Raw genomic sequence first — 15,941 nt, 5'->3', positions numbered from 1 at the left:
GGTTCATGCCAACAATACTTTTACGCACAACGGTGCAACTGAATAGGTGTAATTTAATTTTTTTTCGCGACCACATTGAAACATGCTTATTACGTCGCGCGTCTGGGCGAATAATAAAACAACTGTTTTTTTAATTACTTTGCTGTTTACAACACTCGTTAGCTTAGGTCGAACAACAAAACAGTAGTATAGCTGTATAGCAGGATAGAAAATTACATCTAATTTATAGATATAATTATAATATATGTTGTTTTCGTTGGTTAATTGTATTATTCTCTTAATATATAAGGTGTAACGATACTATTTGAAAAATTTCCAATACAAATGTTACTATATTTTTAAATAGTCCTGTTACATTTTGTATATTAAGCAAGTAAATATATTTAATATTTATCGTATTGTATTTATTAAATTTTAAAACTTTAATATTTTTTAAATACAATTAAAATTAGAGCAAAATGCGTGTCGAAAGTCTTCCTTGTTAAGCCTTTTCTTTCACTAATCCTGTGATAAATCTAAGAAGTCGTTAAAATTTCTCAATAATCCATCAGATATGACAGGTAATGAATTATAGAAGACCTACAAGTGCTTATATTCATATACGAGTATATACCGACTATGCTATACTACAACCGTGTCGTTGACTTGTAGGCAAATTATAACCTTTTGACCTGTTTATACAAGATGAAGCTAGATAAGGAAGTTATGTTGATTTTATACTTCACTGGATTGTATTTGCCAAAATGTTTTCAAAAACTTATGAATAACGAATAATGGTTATTACTGATAATAATTACCGATGTAGAAACAGTTGTATTATTTTTTTATTAGATAATATATTATTATTACGGTTTGATTTTTTAGAATTGTTTCAATAATTATTGAAGCAATATTTTCTCTATTTTCTCTATTTTAATTTCACAAAATAATAAAATATGCATTCAAGTTTAATGCGTTTTTATTTCGATAATAATATATTATGTTATTATAATTTTTGTTTCAGGCTACGAGAAAGGCTGTGAAATGCGGATATTTATTCGTTGCGCCTGGGCGAGACTTCACCAACCCCATCAATCGAACAAAAGTAAATATTTTAAAATATATTTATGTTTCATCTGTTTTATACTTGTTTATGTTACATTGAAAATATAATTTTAAAATAATTGATAGATATTACAAATAAATGTGTTGTAGACATTTGTGTACGTATTATAAAAAAAGTTTTAAGTTTTTCAAAACATCGATGAATCATTTTGTTTTTAACTTGTTAAGTCGTCCAATTTTAAACCATGATAATATTAATATAATTGTAGTTTTTAATAAATTAACATTATTAGATTTCATGGTTAGCCATTAGATATTTAGTTTTATTTAATTCGGATGAAAAATATCTTGCTGTCATTGTGAAATAATAAATATCTAAATTTTAGTGAATTATTTATAGAATTATAAAATAACGAATTTGTTTATTTTAAACAGTATTGTTTTGCTCCATTAATCCCTCGCGAATCAGGTTTTTTTTACCTGGTAGACATTTTTTTGAATCGCAAAAACCAGTCGATCGGAAATAGTGAAAGTTATCAATGATGTTTTCACCTAAGGGATAGATGATATTATTTTGGTTTCTCTTTTTTTTATCAGAAAGTTTTTGACCATAATTACGTTTTGAATGGGATAAGAAGAGAACTATTACAACAGTTGGTCGTGGTCAGTGTGTGTATATAAATATAATAATGGCCTACCATAATAATGCAGTAATGATCACAACTTGTATTTTTTTTTTACTTCGAGATAATTTTGTTTATTATCATTTTTCCCCTGTACACTGCAGTATGCATACATTGTTCACGAATGTCGTGTGTGAGCTAGTAAAAATTAATGACTGTGGTACATAACATTATAAACGTAGTAAGAATCTAAATACCAGAAGACTTTTATATGAAGTCTACTTTGATGTGTTTTTTTCGTGTTATTGTGATTAGCGAAAATTGCCTATTGTTTTCGTAACGTGTCTGCATACCTGTCTATACTTATATGTATATTCATGTGATTCTGTCATAGTCCTTTTAGGTTATGTTACTATTTAAAAACAAAACGTTCATTATACCTATCTTAAATCGTATACTTTAAGTGTAAGGTATAAAACTAAACATTTTTTTTTAAAAGTCAACAAACTCATTGGATTTTTATAAAATTACAAAAATCTACGAACAAAAAAAAAAAATTATTTTGAATGCAATTTATTTGAGCGAGGATAAAATGTTGATGATTATAATTCGGTTCACACTTTGTTCTGTTAAAAGTGTTAAGTTATTCACACTCATTACTATAAGTATATTCGCATATTGCAACGGCGGTATACTGATTAAATATTAAAAAAAATTGAATTATAACACATGAATAAATGGTTTAAAAATAATATTTTACAATCAATAATAGTATTATATTTTTAATGAGAAATTTACTAGTTTCGATCTGAGGTTATCTTTATGTAATATAAAAGTAATTTATAAATTATTATGTAATACATAATAATAAATTAATAAACACCAGTAAATAACAATTTATAAACTCAATAAATCATAAAAATGATTGAAAGAATTATAATATAAACTGTTTTATTTGGTTTATTAAATTAATAATATTAGTAAATATGACATGTATTAATATTGTTATTATTCATTTTTTATAATAGGTTTATTAAAAAAATATGTGGTTTTTAAAATCTATTTGTTTGATTAAAATACTATTAAGCTATACGGTTTTATTTTTCTGTGAATATGTAGTTTTTAAGTACAGTATTGAAATGATTTTAAAAATTATTGAATATCATATAACTATTTTAAAAGTACCTATGAATATATTTTTTCTTTTCAAATAAAGTAGAAAACGGTAAACGTTTTTTTTTATTAAAAATATGAGTAATAATTAGTTTAAATGTTTATCTTTTTACAATCATATAGTATTATTTTGTTAAAATCCTATTTAAATAAATCAATATGGCAAGTCATATTAGCAGATTGTGGTTATGCGTAAATATGACACAAATACTGTAACATAATCTGTTCGTGTATTCCTTAAATGTCACCTGGCATAATCAAACGTATGACGTAATTTGTTTTAAAATTATTTATAATTGCTTAGATGTTTGATATAATATTGATGTATGTAGTGTAATAATTGAAAAATCAAAGAATGAAAAATAATTTACTTTCAGAATTTGAAAATATAATTTCTGAATTTTTTCATTTTTTATACCATAAGATAGCTATTTTCTTTTTTAACATAAATAGTAGGTATATTAATTATAATTATTTACATTTAGGCATGTTACATGTATTTATGATATACTACTGTGTTCCCCTATTGACTTGTTATTGAGTATATAGTCGAATCTTCATTAATTATATTATATCACTTCTGCGTATAATTTGTATTTAATAAATTATTATTATATTTCTTTCCCATAGGTGTTTTTTTTTTATTAATTCATTTAGTTATTGTTCAAATTCAAATAATAATGTTTTATTATCGTCTACATCGTTCAATTTGCTGGGTATAGGCACATTGTCGTGCATATCGATGTATCGTATTTTAATTTAAGACAACCTGTGTTAAAGATTATATTGTACATTTATATGACGAGTAGTGAGTATACAATATACTAAATGGACTGCAGTGCACGAGAGACATGAAGAGTAAAAAATATATACACTATTTTAACGAAACCAGTTCGATAGTTGTCGGTCGTCTACGGGGAGCAGTTGTTTCAAATGTTTCAATAGGAGATAATTTGATGCGTTTTACCGAACAATCGTCATCACTTATTTTTCATTCTCATGGCGTGCTTTACAGAATGATATCATATGCAGGCATTTTTCTGCCTGTTTTAAAGAAAATTTATTTCAGTATTTGAAAAACGCACACAGCCCATACTCTATATCCCTTGTATAGAAGAAATCTTTTCGTTTTTTAGTCTTTCAGCCCTGTACTCATTATGCTTATTGCTCAGTATGTATTCCTTGAGTCTTCATTGTCGCACTGTTATAAATAATAAACTGTGTATTTACGTAATTCCTCTAGTGATATGAAATTACGGTGCTCTACCCTGTCATCATGTTTTAATATTTATAAATATTTTGAATACTCACGCAAGATGCGTGCCCGTTATCGCTTAAGACAACGCGCACACCCTGTATAGAAAATATAATAATATAATATTATTATACGTTACTCGGTATGGAATATATATATATATATGCAACGTAGGTAATACGTATACACTTCTTGTTCGTTGTTGTATTCCTATACCCGGAGTAAGAACAGAAACAGGATGGGTATACGTGTTCGTCACGTAGTATTGTTATTAACGGAAGACGACCGTAGTTGAAAAAATTAACGGTCAAAAAATAAGGAAAATAATACATGTGATGAAAAAAAAAACACCAAACACGGATAGTGGCTGGAGTCAAAGACAACGACAGCGACGACGAAGACGACGTGACTTCGGTCGTCAGTCAACCCGAACAAGCACGTAACAGATGATTTTTTTTTCATATTTATAATCATACAATATATATTATACAGATCTAACATTATAGATTTCGTTGTTGACGAATTTGTATTTTAAAAATGATACAAATTTATTGAGTATTCATATTTCTATCTCATTTTTGCGTATCATCTGCAGCAACAGATATAATATATATCTTCATTAATTTATTATACCTAAAAATATCTCGTTTAACATGGTATTATTATGGTATATTGGTATACATAATTAATTATTAGTATGATTTTAATATTTAAAATTTATTATAGTACACAGTATATTAGTGTATAGTAGGTTAGCAGTATTTGTATACATTATTGTTACATAATTTTTAAAATAATTAAATAAGTATAATAACCAATAACTTTAATCACTATTTTAAATCTAGATATTAATTTACTAATAGGAAGTGGTAAAAAGTGGAAAAAAAATTCAAATTATGATTGTTTATTCAGTGGCGTAGCCTTCTCATCGGCTGTATCAACTCAATATAAAAATGAAACAAAATTTAAATTATTAAAAATAATTGTTGGTTATGTATTTTTAGTATTTTGGGTTTGCCCCTCCCCCATTTTAAAATCCTGGCTACTGTGTTAATTATAATAATATATACATTTTCAAAAACTTGTTAAAATATAATATGCAAATATTTTCGATTATTTGAATTTGTTCGCATTCAAAAACGTATATTTTCCGTTGAATTAGACGTCTTTTCTGACCAATCTTCTAACTATAGAGGCTGCGTCTCGTGACAAATACCACATCTTCGTTGTTGGAATACGCATCCCGTTTGTTTTTCCTCTTTTAATATGACGTAATATATAGCAACAACGCCCTTTATTTAGTGTGTGTGTGTGTGTATACGTAGGATTTTTCTTCTTCATCATTGATATATATATAATAATAGTAATAATAACAGTAATATGCAATACAATAATTATGATCGGTATACGCAGGAACGACGTATTGTCTTTTCGAGTAGGCGTCGCTGGAAGGACAGTGTGCGGTGCGTGCCTATCCCGACGAAACGCGTACACATATTATCATACGCCGCCGGTCGAACAGTCGTCTTCATCGTCAAATAATTGTATAAACCTAATATAATATATTATATAGGTACATCGATGTTACCAAATGAGGATGGCTCGCGTGCGCATAGGGCATATATGCTATGGACGGGTGGGAAACATCATCGTTGTCGTTACGTGCATTTCGCATTGTTGTGCCGTGTGGGCTAGACTAGGCCATGTATCGAGCCCCCCTTTTTTGGCATTCGGCGTGTGACGAAGGCCAGATCCACACCGGATAAATATTTATAGATCAATATAAATAATACAATGATGTTGAAATCAAACGATGTTGACTATTATATTATAGATTTAAATATATGTATGCAGTATGCACACTATATAGAAACGTTAAGTTTCTACAACAAATCGAATTATACTATTGTTACCGTCGTTGGTATATACCATATTATAAAACGAGAATCCTATCGTTTCGACAATTTTTATAAGAAAAATTAGCTGAAATAGCTGGAATTTATTGGTTCATATAAAGATCGACCTATTTGTAAAAGATATAGACCTAATATATTCGCAGTTTGAAAGATAAATATTATTTTAGTAATGTAAAACTTTACTTTTAACGTATTTATCTACATACTCAATCTATTAAAATTATAATTAGTAACTATATTCAGAAAGTACTCAGTCGTCAACAGGTTTACTGCATTCGGTAAAATGTACATGATTATATAATATTATGTTCTGTGAAACGTAAAAATACATGCCATATCACGTAGCTTACACCAATAATTTAATAATATTATATACTCGCAGAAAAATAAAGTACCTATATATATGATACTATATAGGTAGATGTTTGTCGTAATGTACGTCGTAATAGAGTAGACTTTTTTAACGCGAATACTATAATATACTGTATTATATATATTATGTATATATCTATATTCTATAATATAACTATAAGGCGACGGTGACCAATATTATATAGTATTATTCGTTAAGTTTCTCCGTTATACCCCAAAAACAGATTGACATCGTGTTTAATCAGAGTTAGTAGTGGTTTATACAGGCGTATATCATAATAAAATGCTGATAATATATAATGCATGTAGGATCAAGGCTCCATCGTTGCAATAACTGCATTATTACCATGTATTGGCGTGTATCTACTTATACGTATTTTTTTTTTTTTAATCATACTAAAACGCTACACGTGCGTATGTGCACTTGTGTATGTGTATTTTATGTATGACACGAATATAATGACTTATCGATTTGACCGTGTGCAGCGGCATAGTAGAGCTGGTGGAAAGGAAACATGTAGGTATAGTATAGGTATACTTTCACTGTACGGACTCGGGATAAGAGACCTTCGGCGGCCGCTTGATTTAATCGCAATTTCTGCATAAAATGCTGAAAATGCGTGTAATTGTCAAAATGGTATGAAAAAAATGCGTTGAAATATGCATAGTGCATACACACAAGTGTAAACACACGGAATTGCGGTATTTTAGTTTTACGCGGTAAGCATGCTGAGCACGTCTTGAGCACGATCAGAGCCGCTCAGCGGAACTGATAAATTCGAATCATATGTAGTTTTATCTTAGTGGCCAGCAGTAGTATGAATGTCAAATGAAGCTGTTATATTGAGATGAATTCGTTAATATACGTTTATGGTTTATAGTTTATATGGTATGGTTATAATATTAAGCTCGCATCAATTCAGAATATATTTAATATATATATATATATTAATGTTTATACCGCAATATCGTATTAACTCAGATTTATAATAATACCGCAGGTATTTATAAGTGAAACGAGGATTTTCCACATACATAAAACCTATCCCGTGACGTAGACATTTATTTACACTTATGAAAGATAAATACTGCAATAACATCGTGAGTAGAACATAATATTATCGTTCGAAATATTAACGAGTAGACTGCAGCAGTGGCAGTAAATTCACGTATATCTAAGTATGCATTAAATATTGATGCGTATTACAGTAAGGTTGCAAGTCTCGTCGAGCGGATTCATCATTTTAATGACTAGATTTTATGTTTTATAATACTTCAGGCAATCAGGCTTTAACATTTTTTTTTTTGAAAAAGCATTAAAAAAATAAGGTTTATTGTATATAATATGTGCCATGTGGTATTGGTGATTTCTTTCAAATATATTTTAAAGTTTAGTAATTCCAATTTGCTATCGTAACACGTAAAATGAATATTCTTATAATTGGACTTAACTAGCCTGGTGTCGATGTTGTTTAGGTGTTTTTTCTTGTACTTCACGCGTATATTATACGTTTACTTTACACTATATTACCGATGTTAAGGACAGCCGCTTGAAATGGATTTATCCGTCAAGTAACCTGTCATCAGATCGTACCCATAAAATCATACATTCATTAAATTTACTTGGGATTTTTTTCGCACTTGGTATTTCAAACTTAAACGTTTTTCCGAGTCATCACGCTTTACAGCCAAAGTATTTTATATTGTATTTCATCGACCTTGATACTAGTTTGGTGTTGTGTTATTATACTAACAATTTGTTAACGATTTTGTAACGCACGATTCGTTCACGTTTTATTGTTGTTATAATTTTTTTTCAAACCGGTAATTAAAGTGTAATTTGCCCTGAGCTAACAGGCAGTGGTGTCCATAACATGGTAGTAGAAAAGGTAACATGTATTTAATATGTCCTTGAAAATTCAGATAAACTTTGATGATACATGCGTATCTTTTTTGCTGTGATAGCAGAAATGTTTGGATTTTTAAATATTTATTTTTACATTAAAACTGTCGAGTAGGTAAACTACACGTTCATATCAGGTTTTAATCAGCATGTAATCAATAATTACTATATTTGAAGAAAAAAACTGTATTACTTAATTGTTCCATTCAAAATAATAATGTTATGAATAAAAAGGATAAAAAAAAATATCTAGTTATTTTTCATATTATGATATATGACAATCAATACTAAGAATAATAATTAATATTGTATACGCTATATAAATCATAATTTATTGTCAATTATATATCGTTTGATACCTTAATATATTTTTAGTTATAAATTAAAACAGTATAAATTTTTATTAGTTAATAAAAATGAATAATAATAATAATTATTAATTATAATTAATATTATTATAGTAATATATAGTAATATATAAGAATATTATATTATTATTATAATATATTATAAGAAAAAAATAAATTTATAAAAATTATTATTATCTACTTTATCTTTTAATTTTATTAATTAATATATTAGATATGCTATTATATGTTAAACCAAATCAACAACAGGGTTCTCTAAATGTTTTCTGGTTCTCACGTTTCATGTGCATATAATTTAAATAGTTTAAAAAATATTTATTTTTCTGAATCAAACTTGATACATTTTTTTTTTTATCATAGGAATGGCTTTTTATTTTTAGCGTGTTTTTATGTTTTAAATATAATAATAATGGTAATATCAATTAAACCATCATATTTAATTATAATTTTACTTATACATAAATTTTAAAGTTACACAAGGTGATCCATTTAACTGTCTACAACCATTATTCTGAAAATAATTTTTTTTACATAATTTTATTGTCATAAACTGAATTTTTGTAAAAAATATATTATTTAGTACTATCAAATTTTAAGTTGTTTAATTTTTTTGAATGATAACATATTTTTAAGTCAATATTGCTACCTAGTCAGAATATTTTGATACATATAAAAAGTTAAATTTCTAACGATTAGTTGATTAATTATAACTTATAAATATTTAAAACTTAGTTAAGAAGACTAACATTTTAATTAATTATAAAGTTATAACTAAATCATTAAACATTTAATTTTTATACACCAAAATAACCAAGAAAATATTTTGGTTTGGAATTCAAAATTTTAAATGTTATCTTTTAAAAAATTAAAAATATTTTCGATATAAAATATGAATTTTTTTTTAAAACCAGCTGTTTTTGAATTACATCAAATTATGTAAAATTGTATTTTTAAAATATTAAGTGTAGACTCTTAAATAGACTACCCTATGCTCAAATCAAGTGAATTTATATTTCATGTATAAGTTTAAAATGAAGAAATACTTTAGTGATTTGTGATAATAATAAATTGATAAACAAATCAAATAGCCAATAGGTACATGTTTATAGCGTATATTATTATAAAGTTAAATAAAATAATTATGTAATTCGCTTATTTAATTTGCCAATAAAGCCGTTCGTAAATATAGATAATTATTTCAATTCCATACTATTACAATAAATGTATTATCGTGCAGACAGCTGTTAATTTCAATAAAACAATGGTAACTACATTTGTAATTAATACTAAGTACCTATCCCTGCTATATATTACACTACATTGACCTTCAATTTATGATCAAATCGATTCTTTTTAAATTTTAACTTATTTATTCAGTAATACTTTATTTGTCCAGTTAATTATTATATTATAAATGTAAGTTATAGATTATTATTAAGACAACCTAAATTTCTCCTTATTATTCTATCAAAGGTATTTTAAAATTATATATTCTTATATATAATATTGTTTTATTATGTTTTAATTTCATGTGTTTAAATTTGCATTTATAATAATATTAGTATGTAGGCGTGACTAGTTTAAGATGAGAGTGGGAAATAATAGTTATAACTTACAATAATAAGTAGGTCAGAAGGCAGATTGTGTTAAATTTGTTTTTTATATACATTGAGGGGTACTTGAAAACGGAAGTCACATGCTGGAAAAAGCGAGATTAATCAGTGTGAAGGATTATAATTGGGTCATGTACACATATGCGCATGGAAATTAATACAATATCATGTGAGTCGTATTAAACTATATACAGATTTACACCAACATTTATTATGTAATAATCTAATAGAAATAATTTTAAATTAAGAATAATTTTGTTTTTATAGACCCGTTTTATTTTGGTTCATTAATTTATTTTTAGTGATTTAAAGTATATTATCTTCTAAAGAAGTTTTTACAGCTATAAATTTCAGTATTGGGTATAATTTTGAAACACAATTTGTATCGAGTAATATTATACTATTATATAATATAATGAATAAGGAACAATATTATTATCAAAATGTATAGTATCTTATCTTTCTATAGTATATTTTCAGTAGTTAATTCCAATGTTTCAATTTCCATATATTTTTTTCTATTGTAAAACTCTTTATACTTAGACATAATAATATATTATGCTCACCACGAATCTCCGAGGTATAAATGCAGTTATATTATATGAATAGTAAAACCAATCAATGTAAGCGTAATTAAAATTTCAAAAATGTATCAAGTCATATTTATTTTGTTGGATTAAAAGAACCGCTACTATTCTTCATATCATTATAATATTGGTATGTAGCACTATTTGAATTTAATTTCCAATAGCATAGGTACCTATATATGTATATATGTAATGTAAATATAACTGCGCCCACCCGGGGACCTCTGTACTATTTCTCTGGCGTTATCAATCCAATTCCATTATTGAAGACCGCATGTGTGCATAATAATATGCATTCACAAAAGAGGGAATATATGATGGGCGATTTGTTTTTATTATTATTTCTATATTCTTTATATGTATGTTGGATTGACTTGACCCGCACACTCAAATGCATATGTATGTGTGAATAAACAATCATCTCACTGCCAAATGGGTTCATTGTACTCGAGTTAGCTAGTTCACATATCATAGCACGTCATAATTTTCGTCAGTCGGATATTTGAGGGGTACGCTTCTTTTTTCGATCGATCGATATATTTTTAGCTCCTGCTCTAAACTTATATGCATATTGATATAACTGCAATTTGTAAGTAATTCAGGTAACCTAATATAGTTTTAGATTTTAAGTAGAGTACTTGAGTGGTGTTAGTATGATATGCATATATAATTAAAATACGCATCTTATATTTATAATATTATAATTCATATGTGGAAAATTACTCATATATAATATGGTAAAATATACTACTCGTGTGTAGCTTAAATTTTTTTTTTTTATTGCAAAACAAATTTCACTATTTACAATTAATGTATAAAATGTCTATTATTATGTAGTGTTATTATTTTTGTTTCGATTAAATTATATATTTGTGTGCATTGTGCAGCTGTGTATGACGCAGTCCTTTTAAAAATTCGATCTACATCCAAACATTAGCACATAGTATGTGTACATAAGATGAGATCAGATAGTTGTAGATTTTAATGATTTAATATTGTCACCAATAAACAAATTGAATACTTTTAGTGGTTTTGGGAATTTTTCTTCGTATACAAATATATTATTTCATGTTCTCCAATCTCCAAGGTTTTCTGCAATGTAATAAAGTAAATTTAATATTAGCTATTTCCAAAAATTTGATTGATTTGTTAATATATATTTTGTCAAAATCAGATGTATAGTATAGTAAATAAATTGTACCTAATAAAATAATAGTATTTTATATCTAATCTACATAATTTATTTTATGTACTATTTCGATATGATCAAAAATCAAACGAATCATATTTACTATTATGATTTAAATGAATAGGTACATATAAAAATGCACTTGATTCTGTGTTTGCGTTTTCTTAACGTATAAAAGCTATAAACTATAGAGCTGTTTATACTTAAGAATATTTTAAAGTTTTAATTTAAAACATTATTAATTATGATTGTTTAATTAAACAAGTTCATGTTAATATAATATTCAATTTTTTCTTAATAACATTTTCAGAACAAATGTATCACTTCATATTCCATAATATATATAACTATATTAATGTTCAAAATATTGTATGTCATATTAATATTTCCATCTAAACTAATATTTTATAGGGTTATCATTAATTCGATTGTTACACCATTTGAGATCATTCGAATTTATAAGTATTTAGTTTTAGGATTTTTGAGGGTTATTATGATTTGCGTAACCCGCCAAGGGTTTCTGTTTAAAATCTTGTTCATAATGTGTAAAATCTACAATGTAATTTATACATATATACGTTAAATAGCAAAGTAAAAATCGATTGCAAAACTTTTTTTTTATCACACTACACAGAGGCCGCAAAAAACACGAAACTGGTAAATTGCCAAGAAACATCAGTTAACTTAACTTTTATTACAAAATCGATATACTATTAAGAAACATTATGTATAAAATTAAGAATTGAGATGTTAACAATATTGTAATTGCGTTAACTTTGGCGCTTCTACATGATATTCCGGTTTTGTTTTACTTGCATATAAAATGGCGTATGCCGTTAGTTTTTGCATGTATTAAATACTTGTGTATAAAATATATTATACATTTCTAACAAAAACTTTAATCTATGATATGATATTAATTTTAATTGTTTTAGATAAGGTAAAAAAAACCTTAAATTACCGAAAGTTTTCTCAGCTGGTCTTTAAATCAGCTACTTGACGAACATCTATATTGTTATAATAATAATACATTTGTTCATTTCTACGTTTTATAAATACAATTTTATTTAACATACGTGGCTTTTATAGATATGTAAGCTATTATCCTATAATAGGACGAGTAGGTTTTTTTTGTTGATAGATTAGATTTTCATTATTCATTACGATTAAACGCAAAATGATGCTTCCCCATTCTTTTTCAAGACATATATAATATTAATAAGCTGCATTAGTCTCGAACATCATATGGTTCAAATGAAATATACAATAATACATTAATATGTAACTAGGGTTACATATTAGGGCTGCTTAATGCATCCATACTAAAATATATGTATATAATACAATAAATGTATCTGTATATATGACTACGAGTTTGTGTGTGTGTATGCCATGTTTTTTTTAAAGTAAAAATAATGTCTTTGGTTGTAGTTGGTTACTTATTTAATATGCTGTCTGACATAGCTGCACCACTGGATCGGTGAAATGTAATTGAAAATCGAATCTGAAGTATAAATACAAAATGTTAACTCGTTAATATTGGTCGTTTATTTTTATGAGTACTATTCTACTATATTTATGCTACACAGCCAAAGCATTTTTATAGTGCTTATTAAACTTAGTAATTTTAAAATATACAGCTTAAAGTTAAACGGCGACGATAAAAAACCACATATTAATGTGTACACTATTACTTTGTACTCTTATTACATTTTTATTATAGTATGGCACTATGGCGTATTAATCAATAGCTATATAATATAGCTGCAGTAAGTAATAACAACAACAACAATAATAGGTATATATAATAAGTAAGGACTTTAAAGAAACTCTCCATTTGAATCAGTTTTACGTTTATTATGTTTTTACAATAATAAGTATTAAACTCTTATTTTAAAAATATTATTGAGTTATACAAACTTAAAAAAAAGTATTTGAATATTTTTAATTATTACGACAAATTGTTTTAAATTTATAATATATTTTTGTAAATTTTTTTTTTATAGTATTTAAATACATGTATAATAAAATATCTTGATATTTGATAAAATTAACAATAAACTATTAATATAGCATACTATAATACAGTTTATTATTAATTTTAAGATTATAATAAATATATGGAAAATCAAACACCTATTGCTAATAATGATGTGAATATTCTTTTAATTAAATTTTATATAATATAATACTAGGTAGTAGGTATACCTACTTAGTACTTACCTATGATAAGTATCATAAGTATTAAAATTCGGGTTAATAACAAAATACATTTATTGTATATAATTATATATAGGTGTAAAGCTATGATACTCCTTTTTAAATTACCTATTTATAAATTTTAGTGTATTATACGTCTTTCGTCATTGTGTCAAACAACTACATGATTATGATAAATTAATTATGTTTTTTATTTTCACTGTAACGTGGTGGCTCGTTATTTCGTTTCCGTAGCTTCAGTTACGTCTTACGGTCCTCAGAATACTTGACAATATTTTCAATGTTGATAGTGTGCTATGCTGCTGCACATATGAGCATACGAATAATAATAGTATATACATCATTCACCTTTCTTAAATACTATCATTTTATTTGACCACAATAAGATAACTAGTCCTTTTACTGGGCTACAATAACATACATAACGCGGTAAAGGTAATTAGCACACTGGCGTTCCGCTCCTTAAGTACACGCAATTATCCTCATTTTATAATACAGAGAAATCGGCGACGCAGTTTTACCCACGTGTTGCCAAATCATAATTATAGAACAGTGCGAAATATAGGATGTATAAAATCTCATTATTAAGCAAGTGTTTTCCCATAGAGTTTTACCCGAGCAGTACGATAAATAAATACGAATAATATGTACTTGATATGTTATGTTATATGTATGAAAAACTACATTGTGTATTTACGGCGTCGTTTGTGTACTCGGAAAATGTAAATAATTACCTCCGGTGTTTTCGGTTAATCATAAAATAAAAACGTACAAACATTGAGATTTGAAAGTGTGGTGTAGTAATATTAGTAATTATTAATATTATTATTATTATTTTCCATAAATCTAACATACCTATTTAATAATCGTCCTATGAATGAATATTTTTTATATACACCATTTTTTTTTCAATATTGTATTTTAATTTATATAATAAACCCATTATAAATATACCATTGAATCCTCTCAACTGCTGAATCATATTTTTGATAATGTACATATTATATTATGTAAGAATATATATATATATATATATGTAAGAACACGGTGATCTAGATATAATACCAACCCATAAAGGTATAAGTAGATACCCGTCACCGTCGAACTGACGATATTATAATAATATTGTTACCAATTTTGATGTGTCTGCAGAAAAAAGAAAATATAATAATATTCTATGCGCTTGGTTAAGATTCAGAGATATTTGATCTGTCGTTCCTTTGCAGACTCCTGAGTATATATAGTATATACTATATACTTTTCAGTCTTCCCTCGCCTTCGCTTTACATGAGGCTCGTCCATCACTGCAGTGTATTGTTATAAGAATATTGAATGATTTGGTTTTTCTTTTCAGCGTTTACCTAGTCTAACGGTATTGGGATAGTCACCTACGTGGCTACGTTCCCTAAGGACTGACTTTGACACCATTGTCTCCAATCTGTTAATTTTGCGTGTTAATAACTGCACATGATATTTCAAACATTGTATAGTATTGTACCCATAGATTGATCAAGATCTAATAAATTAACTTAAATATTATAATCATCATTTAACAATGAATATTTGATTAAAACTATAGTTTAACTCGAATGATTAACCATAAAACCTTGAATTTTGACTATTAATATATTTTTTTTTCACTAAAACATAGACAAATAATTAATTGGAGCCAGACTCA

The 15,941-nt window shown here is 26.5% G+C and overlaps 1 protein-coding gene across 2 annotated transcripts in view; it reads left to right on the top strand.

Moving 5' to 3' along the window:
- Nucleotides 1-15,941, top strand: part of LOC113551184 (protein outspread) — an 86,121-nt gene that overhangs the window by 16,227 nt on the left and 53,953 nt on the right. For both annotated transcript variants that reach the window (XM_026953268.1, XM_026953267.1), the window contains exon 2: nt 1,004-1,084. In XM_026953268.1, the coding sequence (XP_026809069.1) occupies nt 1,004-1,084 (81 nt within the window). The remainder of the gene's footprint in view (nt 1-1,003; nt 1,085-15,941) is intronic.

The sequence above is a fragment of the Rhopalosiphum maidis genome, chromosome 2, assembly GCF_003676215.2.
Source record: "Rhopalosiphum maidis isolate BTI-1 chromosome 2, ASM367621v3, whole genome shotgun sequence".
In the NCBI taxonomy this organism is placed as follows: domain Eukaryota; kingdom Metazoa; phylum Arthropoda; class Insecta; order Hemiptera; family Aphididae; genus Rhopalosiphum; species Rhopalosiphum maidis.
The sequence above is the reverse complement of the archived record's forward strand: the minus strand, read 5'-3'. Positions and strand labels throughout refer to the sequence as shown.